Below are 12,141 nucleotides of genomic sequence, written 5' to 3'. Positions count from 1 at the left end.
GAACATCAGTGAAGGATCAATAATTGTTTCCAAAATTGTACACTTCAATAACAGCTTTAAAGGTATATATTTCTCATGAAAATCTTTGAAAGTGTGTGGGTCTTTCAGGATTCAGACTTCTTCAGTCTTGTTGTCTGAGAGATTTGTGCCAATTGAACAAATGATCTGTGATCAAATAACTGTGTATACTTGAATAAGCCATGATAGCACAGAGTGAACATCACTGCGTATATTCTACCGTTTTGTAGACAGTACTTCTAATCTGTTAATTTTGAAGAACCTACTGGGTTTCCAAGAATGGCTTCAAGATCTATTTCTAAATATTTATTTATTTATTTATTTATTTATTTATTTATTTTTGGCTGTGTTGGGTCTTCGTTTCTGTGCGAGGGCTTTCTCTAGTTGCAGCGAGTGGGGGCCACTCTTCATCACAGTGCGCGGGCCTCTCACTATCGCGGCCTCTTGTTGCGGAGCACAGGCTCCAGACGCGCAGGCTCAGTAGTTGTGGCTCACGGGCCTAGTTAGTCCGCGGCATGTGGGATCTTCCCAGACCAGGGCTCGAACCCGTGTCCCCTGCATTAGCAGGCAGCTTCTCAACGACTGCGCCACCAGGGAAGCCCCCAAGATCTATTTCTCTGTTTAATGTTTTCAATAAATAGTAGTACTAGACCTATTATGAAATAATAGTGGATGATGAGGACTGGTAGAACATTAAACCATGCACTCCAATACTTGACTATCAAGACATACAGCTGAAATTTAAGACTAACCAGATTGATTTAGAAAAGGTCAGGCACGAAGTTCCTTAGCCTTTTCAATCAAGCTACAAAATCAATGTTAACAACTATATCGATGTGACTTCTTGGCATTAGCCTATTGCCGGATCTCAGGCCCATCCCCAAAGATGAGTTCAAAGATATCATAATCTTTTCTGTAGGAGCTAGTTGAGATAGTGATATCTGAAATAGCACAGCCAAAGTGCAAAAGACGTGTCATTGGTTCATACAATATATCAAACTCTTTTATGAACTGGTGTTCATCCAATGTCACTTTATATACTTGCAAAATACCACATTTCTGGAAAGTAATTCCTAAATTAACAACTGGTTTTAATTCAGACATGTAATATCATCATCTCCCTTGGGTAAACTTTCTCGTGTTTATTTCTCTGCCTTTAAAGACTCCACATTGCATGTAACATCTCACTCCCCAGTTTCCATAATGAAGTGGTTGGAGGCCTGTTACTTCTTTCTTCTACAAAATAAATCTGACAGGCCTCGAACATCATGTTAAACCTACTGTTATCTAGCCTAATGTTATATTTTGAAAAGAGGCTCATATGACTGGTTGTTTTATAGATGCATAGCAGAATTCAGTGTCATAAAAGGTGATGAGCTTTGTTTGTTTTTTAAGAAATAATTTTTAATTGTCTTTAAAAAGAATTCTAGCAGAATAATAATATTGGGAAAAGAGTAAATTTGAAAAAAATGAAACAAGGTTTGAAATTAGCAATAGAATATATGTGTGTGTTCAAGATAAAGGAAAATATTAACATACAAATAAATATACTAGTAATTTTTTCATCGTAATATTTTTAGATTCGACATGAACCACTAAAACCATACAACAAAATACTCAAGCTAGAGTGATACTTATTCTGAACCACTTTCTACTCTAAACTTCCACTGTACCCTCTTTTTTCCTCCTTAAATCCCAAGGTAATATGAAAAGACGAAGGACATGTAACTAAATTACAACTTCAGGCAATGAAAACTCACATCAACAATTCTGATTTTCTAGTTGGTATTTTATGAAATTGAATTTCCATTAACACTAAGGTCATTTAGCATTTGGTTGAATTGTTTGATTATTTTCTATGTTTTTTTAGCACAATATTAGGCACTTAGAGGCAATGTGATTAGAAGTCATTTCCCTTGTTTTGGATGAACTTACAATCTCAAACCCAAAATTCTTTTAAGAAGAAATAGGTCAGCTATTTTCATGAATATGACTTGATAGATATACAAAAGTCAATGTTGGTGAGTGGAAATACCAATATGGCACAGAAATTTTCATGGTGATTTTTATTTCATTGAATGGTAAAAGTTCATTCTATAGTTAAAAGACTACTTCTTTCATATATTGACACTATTACATAAAGTGTCATTTTGATACCTCTTATTATACTGTTAGCAATGCAACTTACATGAGAAAGCATATATGCCAAATATGTTTCATCTACATCAATAGACTTTTCTCTTATGAATTCTATGTTTTAAACTACCAAATTTGAAATATATTTTTGTTTTTCTTGTTGTTCTTCAATGCATATAAAGTTGTTTGTAACAGGAGCACAATTAAATATAAATAATGATAAAGAATTAGAACTAAAAAATAAAAATATAAGTAGAAAGCAAGTGAACATAGATAAAAACACAATATGCAGACTTAAAGACTAAATAAGTGTTATTAAAGCTTCAAATTTGTCTTTGAGTTTCCTAGCAGCCAAAGTAACAAGGGAGACTAGAAGTAAAACAATTCAAATTTGATATTTTTATATGAGGAAATGTTTGAGTCTATTTTTTCATAATTTTTCAATTGTAAAACTCTACATCAAACATAGGAACAAATATTTCAATTTGATGTTAATCAAGAATAAAATGCCATTTTTCATATACCATCAGTTTCAATATGACTTAAAATCTGATTTTTATTCCACAAATAAGCACTTTGGAAATATGATTTGGGGGGTAAAATAGCTTGAAACACGTGAACTTATTTTTTTCTCAAGTAAAATTCTGTGGTATTGGATGTAGTGTACAATACTCACAGTTTCAGGCACAAGGTGTCGCTCTTTACTTGGAGGAAATAGTTCATTCAAGGGTTGGTCTGAGCAGCCAGGAACTCCGCATTTAAAGACTCCATCATGCCGGATGTTACCGTTAAAGGATCCTTTGAAACTTCTCAAAAATTCAGTAAGATTTTTAACCCGAAACTGGAGTCTATGGTACTGTAAATGTAAAGAATCTTATTTGGGAAGTCAATGTATGCAATGTTCGCGTCTGAAAGAAGGGGATTGGACACTGGGCGACTGCTGCTGTCGCTTCTGCTTCTCGCAGCCTGGGAGGCTGGCAGCGGCCAGGTCTACTACTCCATTCCCGAGGAGGCCAAACACGGCACCTTCGTGGGCCGCATCGCCCAGGACCTGGGGCTGGAGCTGGCAGAGCTGGTGCCGCGCATGTTCCGGGTGGCGTCCAAAGGCCGCGGGGACCTTCTGGAGGTAAATCTGCAGAATGGCATTTTGTTTGTGAATTCTCGGATCGACCGGGAGGAGCTGTGCGGGCGGAGCGCGGAGTGCAGCATCCACCTGGAGGTGATTGTGGACCGGCCGCTGCAGGTGTTCCATGTGGAGGTGGAAGTAAAGGATATTAACGATAATCCACCGGTGTTCTCTCTCAGAGAACAAAAGCTGCTGATTTCTGAATCTAAGCAACCTGACTCTCATTTTCCTCTAGAGGGAGCTTCTGATGCGGATATAGGAGAGAATGCTCAATTGACCTACAGACTAAGTCAAAATGAGCACTTTTCTTTAGAATTACCAACAAATAGTAAGCAGACTAAAAGGCTGTCACTTACATTAAAGAAGTCTCTGGATAGAGAGAAAACTCCGGAACTTAATTTACTATTAACGGCTGCAGACGGCGGGAAACCGGAGCTCACTGGCACTGTTCATCTCTTCGTCCGTGTCTTGGATATTAACGACAATGATCCGGAATTTGAACAATCAGAATACAAGGTGAGATTGATGGAAAACTCAGCTAAAGAAACTCTTGTGATAAAGTTAAACGCCACAGATCAAGATGAAGGAGTCAACGGGGAGGTGACATACTCCTTGATGTCGATTAAGCCCAATGGAAAACGTTTATTTACACTACATGAAAACAGTGGAGAAGTAAGGGTCAATGGAACTTTAGACTATGAAGAAAACAAGGTTTATGAAATTGACGTACAGGCTACAGATAAGGGGAATCCCCCAATGGCAGGTCACTGTACAGTTTGGGTCGAAATCTTAGATGCCAATGATAACGCCCCTGAAGTCACTGTGACTTCCCTGTCTCTTCCAGTGCGGGAGGACACTCAGCCAAGCACGGTCATTGCGCTGATCAGTGTATCTGACCGCGACTCTGGTGCCAACGGACAGATAATCTGTTCTCTAACGCCCAACGTCCCCTTCAAGATCGTGTCCACGTTCAAGAACTATTACTCACTAGTGCTGGACAGCGCCCTGGACCGCGAGAGCATGTCTGTCTATAAATTAGTGGTTACAGCGCGGGACGGGGGCTCGCCTTCCCTGTCGGCCACAGCCAGCCTGTCCGTGGAGGTGGCCGACGTGAACGACAACGCGCCCGCGTTCGCGCAGCCCGAGTACACGGTGTTCGTGAAGGAGAACAACCCACCCGGCTGCCACATCTTCACGGTGTCGGCGCGGGACGCGGACGCACAGGAGAACGCGCTGGTGTCCTACTCGCTGGTGGAGCGGCGGGTGGGCGAGCGAGCGCTGTCGAGCTACGTGTCGGTGCACGCGGAGAGCGGCAAGGTGTACGTGCTGCAGCCGCTGGACCACGAGGAGCTGGAGCTGCTGCAGTTCCAGGTGAGCGCGCGCGACGCGGGCGTGCCGCCTCTGGGCAGCAACGTGACGCTGCAGGTGTTCGTGCTGGACGAGAACGACAACGCGCCCGCACTGCTGCTGCCCGGGCCGGGCGGCGGGGCGGGCGCGCTGAGCCAGCTGGTGGCGCGGTCGGTGGGCGCGGGCCACGTGGTGGCGAAGGTGCGCGCGGTGGACGCGGACTCGGGCTACAACGCGTGGCTGTCGTACGAGCTGCAGCCAGCGGCGGGTGGCGCGCGCAGCCCGTTCCGCGTGGGGCTGTACACGGGCGAGATCAGCACGACGCGCGCCCTGGACGAGGCGGATGCGCCGCGCCAGCGCCTGCTGGTGCTGGTGAAGGACCACGGCGAGCCGGCGCTGACGGCCACGGCCACCGTGCTGCTGTCGCTGGAGGACAGCGGCCAGGCGCCCAAGGCCTCTTCGCGAGCGTCGACGGGCGCCGCTGGCGCGGAGGCCGCTCTGGTGGATGTGAACGTGTACCTGATCATCGCCATCTGCGCGGTGTCCAGCCTGTTGGTGCTCACGCTGCTGCTGTACACGGCGCTGCGGTGCTCGGCGCCGCCCAGCGAGGGCGCGTGCGGCCCCGGGAAGCCCACACTGGTGTGCTCCAGCGCGGTGGGGAGCTGGTCTTACTCGCAGCAGAGGCGGCAGAGGGTGTGCTCTGGGGAGGGGCCGCCCAAGGCAGACCTCATGGCCTTCAGCCCCAGCCTTCCTCCGGGTCTCGATAGAGAAGTCGGAGAGGAAAGGCAGGAGGCAGGATCAAATCACCCTGGGCAGGTGAGTTCTATAGATTCCCCCCTTTTGAAGTCGCTGTTAAATTTTTAAAATTCCAGTTTGTTTCAAAGAAAAATTTAATGAATGCACTATACTTTTTTTTTTTTTTTTTACATACGCGGGCCTCTCACTGTTGTGGCCTCTCCCGTTGCGGAGCACAGGCTCCTGACGCGCATGCTCAGAGGCCATGGCTCACGGGCCTAGCCGCTCCGCGTGAATGCTCTATACTTTGAGTATCATTTTAAAGAACAACGTTTGTTAGTGAAATGCCAATGATACACATATACAATTTTAATCATATGAGGTATTAGGTTTTTTAGCCAATAAATATCCTATTTCTCCTAATGTTTTGTTAGAACATGTTTAAGAAAATGTAAGAATGACTTTCCTGTTATTTGATCTGTCACTTCATTTCAACTCTAATCCTCAGTAATGTAGATAATCACTGTGGATTATTTAAATTTTATTTATCCTCTTTGTTTTTTAACAGGCTTTTGTCTTGATATTTTCACATTATTGGATCACTGACTTTTCTCACTCCAGGCTTGTATCAAAATTTTGTCACTCTCTTAATTTGTTCTGAAGGGGTTTTCCTTTCTTTTTCTATGGTTTTAAACATTCATTGTCCATTGAATAATCTTTAGTTTTTCCTCTACCAATAAGATAAAACCTGTTTCCATATTACTTGCAGTTAAAAAATGCAGCCTTTTGTTCTAGTATGCTTATTTCCTTGAAATAATATAACTAAAAGTTCTGTCCATTTTTAATTTTGTTCCATGAAGTGGGGAGAGATTTATCTACTATGTACTGAAACAGAACTTCCAGGTTTATGCTTCCAAAGTAACTAGGCAAATAAAATCATTCATATTCCTCAATCAAGTTATTCAAATTTGCTAAAGGCATGCATATAGGATTATAATATCTGCAATATATGCTAGCTGGCATTATTTCTTATGTTTCTGGATTTATGTGGAAAGAAGACGTTAACTCTGTCAAAGTGAAGCCTATTGACATTTATCAATTTCATTCATCTCACGTTTTAAAATTGAACTATAGTTGATTTACAATGTTGTGTTAATTTCTGCTGTACAGCAAAGTGATTCAAACATTTTTTTTATATTCTTTTCCATTATGGTTTATCATAGGATACTGAATATAGTTCTCTGTAGGTCCTTGTTTTTTATGCATTCCATATATAATAGCTTACATCTGCTAACCTCAACCTCCCTCATCTAACATTTTAAATTTCCTTTTTTTTTTTTTTTTTTGTGGTACACGGGCCAATCACTGTTGTGGCCTCTCCCGCTGCGGAGCACAGGCTCCTGACGCACAGGCCCAGCGGCCATGGCTCATGGGCCCAGCCGCCCCGCGCATGCAGCATGTGGGATCCTCCCGGACCGGGGCACGGACCCGTGTCCCCTGCATCGGCAGGCAGACTCTCAACCACTGCGCCACCAGGGAAGCCCTAAATTCCCTATCTTTAAATGCTTTATCGCTGGTGTTTGTAAAATTTTCTTTCCATGTGGTTTAACCACATCTGAAGATTCTAGCAAAGATCATTTACCTCTAGGTCATCCTTCTAATTCAGTGGTCCTTAGCTATATGTAGGACGGTGGAATCACTGACCTCTTTGAGAATCTGATGAGAGTCATATGTGGCCATTCTCCCCTTAAAATTACACAGCATACCACTTGGCATAATATTCAAGGATCCCATGCTGAAACTCATTCTTGGACCTCTGTTTATGAAACTTTGTATCTCAATATTAATTGTCTAAAAACATTCTTTATTCCAAATTAGGCAACAAGGTTAAAATATGAATTATTTCAGACTCAAAAGTGATTAAACCATCATATCATTTATGAAATTTTGTAAATATAAATAAATGTGAATGTTAGGTAGGGCATACATTATAACCCATTCCCCAATGAAGTTCTTGGAATGACTGAACGTCATTTAAATTTAATAAAATGGGGCTTCCCTGGTGGCGCAGTGGTTGAGAGTCTGCCTGCCAATGCAGGGGACACGGGTTCGTGCCCCAGTCCTGGAAGATCCCACATGCCGTGGAGCAGCTAGGCCCGTGAGCCATGGCCGCTGAGCCTGCACGTCCGGAGCCTGTGCTCCACAACGGGAGAGGCCACAACAGTGAGAGGCCTGCGTACCACAAAAATAAATAAATAAATAAATTTAATAAAATGAAATTGGAATGTTTTAAGTAAAGATTAAAATTTTGAAAATCATTACTTTTACACAGTATATAAGTAATCAATGAACATTTTAGATAATTCCAAATTATGTGGATTAATTTCTATGGTACAAATTTAGTGTCTTTTGTACTTATTTTTAATTTCAGGATTACATTCTATGATGTAAAATTGTAATTCCATCCTATTTTGTAATTTGATTGTTTAAGTATTAAGCTAAATTTAGATGTTCCTATTTGTTTAATAATTTAATTATGTCTAACAGTGTGTGAGGACTACATACACACTACAATAAGGTTGCTTACCAATTATGGTACATTGACTAGTTTTGAAAATGGAAGATACAAAATGAAGAAGCTTGATGGCGATAGACAATTTAAATAGTCCAATAGCATCAAAATTCAAATATGTTTTTCATTAATTAAGAGCCAGTGTGGTAGTTGATTTAAGTTATTTTATACTTGTAGAACCATTCTTGGTTATTATTTTCTGGTTCTATAAAGATTTAATTTCTCAGTTTCCTTTATTATATGTAAAAGGAATGGTGATAACTTATTGGTTTAAAGATTTTGGTTTGAATTTAAATGAGCTTATAAATAATATATTTACTTGTTCACAACTAGCTGTGGGATCTTATCTGTGTTTTGTTTTCCCTTAAAGCTGGTCTTGAATTAATGAATAAAATTATGAAGTCTTTTTATTCTCCCTTGAATCATAGTCACCATTGTCATTTTCTGAAGAGAAGCATATTCTGTGTAACTACTAACTGGCCTGGAAGGAAAGATTTAGAGAGAAACTAAATGGTCATTATGAAGTTCATATTTTTTTGACTTTTGTCAATGAGATTGGGCTCCAAAACATTTCACGTGATCTTTTTTGTATTAGTGCTCTACTGCCACTTCAGAGTACTATGAAATTTGGAGGCTTTGACTCAACATTTTACAGAAAAATCCTTTACTCCTGCTAGAGTAAAATATTCCAGAATCCATACCAAAGCTTCATTTTTCAACATATTATGTGAATGAGAGCAGTTGTATGAAAAGTAATCACATTTGAGCATCAAGGAACCAAAAACATCTTCCATATTTATGATGAATTATAATATTCACCAGATTTATGAATAAAACAAGTTATATGAATGAAATATTTGTTTCTTTTCCTTTACTATTTGAGGGAATTCTTGACTTTCTCCTAAACTCTTAGAATGAAGTGCTTTTGAAGGATGAAAATCACTACAAATGTGAATTGTAAGCAATATAAGGGCAGAGGTGAGGTATATTATTCTTTATTTTATTGGCCATGATAGCTAAGGAGTAGCTTCTGACATGCCACATTTCAATGATTATTTTATGATCGACTTTGAAGCAGAATATTCTAAAAACTGAAGTATAATAGAATTATTGTACTTTGTTACAAATATCATGTATATTAAATAAATAGGCATTTACAAATGATCCATGAAAATATCCAAAAAGTCAAAATAGATTTAAAGTGAACCAAAAAGTGGCTAAACCAAAAAGAACCTCAGGATCTTTCTTGTACTTACATAATCAGTCACATGATGTCGCTGTACACTCAAAAGGTGAAAAGGGAAAACTTTGTCTCCATGTCCAGATTCCAAACATCCACAGAATAATCGACTCCATATTGACAGGAATGCTGGGTAAAATTTACTAAATGAATACTTACAGAAGGGGAGACTGGTCATAAATGTTGGCAGGCAAGCTATCTCTTAAAACTGACAGTCTCACCTCAGAGATCTCTTTGTCTGCAATGGAGTTTTCCTGGCGAGGAGGCTTCGAAGCTCGGCGCCTGCTGCTCTCGCTTCTGCTCCTCGCAGCATGGGAGACGGGGAGCGGCCAGGTCCATTATTCGGTCTCTGAGGAAGCCAAACACGGCACCTTCGTGGGCCGCATCGCCCAGGACCTGGGGCTGGAACTGACGGAGCTGGTGCCGCGTCTGTTCCGGGTGGCGTCCAAAGGCCACGGGGACCTTCTGGAGGTAAATCTGCAGAATGGCATTTTGTTTGTGAATTCTCGGATCGACCGGGAGGAGCTGTGCGGGCGGAGCGCGGAGTGCAGCATCCACCTGGAGGTGATCGTGGACCGGCCGCTGCAGGTGTTTCATGTGGCGGTGGAGGTGAAGGACATTAACGATAACCCGCCGGTGTTCAGAGGAGAACAAAAGGTACTTATTTCTGAATCTGCTCCTCTGGACTCTCGTTTTCCTCTAGAGGGCGCTTCCGATGCGGATATCGGCTTAAACTCTCTTGTGACCTATAGGTTAAGTCTAAATGAGTATTTCACTCTTAAAGTAATAACGAAAACCGATAAAAGTATATTGCCTGAACTCATTCTTCGGAAGTCATTGGATAGAGAAGAAATGCCAGAACTTAATATATTGCTGACCGCTCTGGATGGCGGTAAACCCGAACTAACAGGATCTGTTCAGATTCAAATAACCATCCTGGATGTTAATGACAACGCTCCTGAGTTTGATACGCCTGGCTATAAAGTAGTGCTGTTTGAAAATGTCCCAAACAACACCAGAGTGATTCAACTAAACGCTTCTGATCTAGACGAAGGACCAAATAAAGAAATTTCCTATGGAATCAGAATGATTCTGCCTGTGAGTGAGAAATGTATGTTTTCAATAAATGCAGAAACAGGTGAAATTAGGATTTATGGGAAACTGGATTTTGAAGAGAATAATGAGTATGAAATTCAGGTTAACGCTATTGATAAAGGGATTCCTTCTATGGCAGGTCACTGCACGGTCCTGGTGGAAGTTCAGGACCTGAATGACAATACCCCCGAGGTAATGATCACTTCGCTGTCGCTCCCAGTGAGAGAGGACGCTCAGGTGGGCACCGTCATCGCCTTGATCAGCGTGTCCGACCGCGACTCCGGCGCCAACGGGCAGGTGACCTGCTCACTAACACCCCAGGTCCCCTTCAAGCTGGTGTCCACCTTCAAGAATTACTATTCTCTGGTGCTTGACAGCGCCTTGGATCGCGAGAGTATGGCGAACTATGAGGTGGTGGTGACCGCGCGGGACGCGGGCTTGCCTTCCCTGTCGGCCACAGCCAGCGTGTCCGTGGAGGTGGCCGACGTAAATGACAACGCGCCCGCCTTCGCGCAGCCCGAGTACACGGTGTTCGTGAAGGAGAACAACCCGCCCGGCTGCCACATCTTCACGGTGTCGGCGCGGGACGCGGACACGCAGGAGAACGCGCTGGTGTCCTACTCGCTGGTGGAGCGGCGGGTGGGCGAGCGAGCGCTGTCGAGCTACGTGTCGGTGCACGCGGAGAGCGGCAAGGTGTACGCTCTGCAGCCGCTGGACCACGAGGAGCTGGAGCTGCTGCAGTTCCAGGTGAGCGCGCGCGACGCGGGCGTGCCGCCTCTGGGCAGCAACGTGACGCTGCAGGTGTTCGTGCTGGACGAGAACGACAACGCGCCCGCGCTGCTGCTGCCCGGGCCGGGCGGCGGGGCGGGCGCGCTGAGCCAGCTGGTGGCTCGGTCGGTGGGTGCGGGCCACGTGGTGGCGAAGGTGCGCGCGGTGGACGCGGACTCGGGCTACAACGCGTGGCTGTCGTACGAGCTGCAGCCGGCGGCGGGTGGCGCGCGCAGCCCGTTCCGCGTGGGGCTGTACACGGGCGAGATCAGCACGACGCGCGCCCTGGACGAGGCGGATGCGCCGCGCCAGCGCCTGCTGGTGCTGGTGAAGGACCACGGCGAGCCGGCGCTGACGGCCACGGCCACCGTGCTGCTGTCGCTGGAGGACAGCGGCCAGGCGCCCAAGGCCTCTTCGCGAGCGTCGACGGGCGCCGCTGGCGCGGAGGCCGCTCTGGTGGATGTGAACGTGTACCTGATCATCGCCATCTGCGCGGTGTCCAGCCTGTTGGTGCTCACGCTGCTGCTGTACACGGCGCTGCGGTGCTCGGCGCCGCCCAGCGAGGGCGCGTGCGGCCCCGGGAAGCCCACGCTGGTGTGCTCCAGCGCGGTGGGGAGCTGGTCTTACTCGCAGCAGAGGCGGCAGAGGGTGTGCTCTGGGGAGGGGCCGCCCAAGGCTGATCTCATGGCCTTCAGTCCCTGTCTTCCACCTTCAGGAGAAGATTGTTTAAGTCCTTCCAGTGAAGTAAGTCCTTGATATCATTCAAGTATATTAGTCATTTTGAACTTTTCGTGTATTAGCCCAACTTTTCAAGTAATATTAAATAATGAGATAAAGATGAAATGGAAGCCAGGGATCACCCCATTTAAAATTTTTCTCGTTCTATAATTTTTCATATTATCTATGAATGGTTAGCCTTGAAAGATATAAGTACATTTGAGTGAAAACTGTCTAGGTTCTGATAACTCAAATTTATTTTTAATTTGTACTTAATTTCATGATTAAAGAAAATTTGCAAGGTTAGTGCAGAGAGTTCCCAGATATCATTAACTGGATTCTTTTACTGCTCTTTATGTGCATAGGCTTGTAAAATAGCCTTGTTGT

General features: G+C 44.0%; 1 protein-coding gene across 6 annotated transcripts in view; it reads left to right on the top strand.

The window, feature by feature from the left end:
- LOC307051380 (protocadherin alpha-C2) overlaps positions 1-12,141 on the top strand; it is a gene marked incomplete at both ends in the record, with an annotated part of 147,142 nt that overhangs the window by 37,541 nt on the left and 97,460 nt on the right. The window contains one exon of one of the 6 annotated variants that reach the window (XM_079701691.1): positions 3,053-5,443. The exons of 3 other annotated variants lie outside the window; for them this stretch is intronic. In XM_079701691.1, coding sequence (XP_079557817.1) covers positions 3,053-5,443 — 2,391 coding nt within the window. Of the gene's footprint in view, positions 1-3,052; positions 5,444-9,417; positions 11,782-12,141 lie in introns of those variants that run through there. 2 more of the 6 variants (XM_079701693.1, XM_079701694.1) reach the window with 2 other exon arrangements.

Source organism: Hyperoodon ampullatus, assembly GCF_949752795.1.
Source record: "Hyperoodon ampullatus genome assembly, chromosome: 4".
In the NCBI taxonomy this organism is placed as follows: Eukaryota; Metazoa; Chordata; class Mammalia; order Artiodactyla; family Ziphiidae; genus Hyperoodon; species Hyperoodon ampullatus.
The sequence above is the reverse complement of the archived record's forward strand: the minus strand, read 5'-3'. Positions and strand labels throughout refer to the sequence as shown.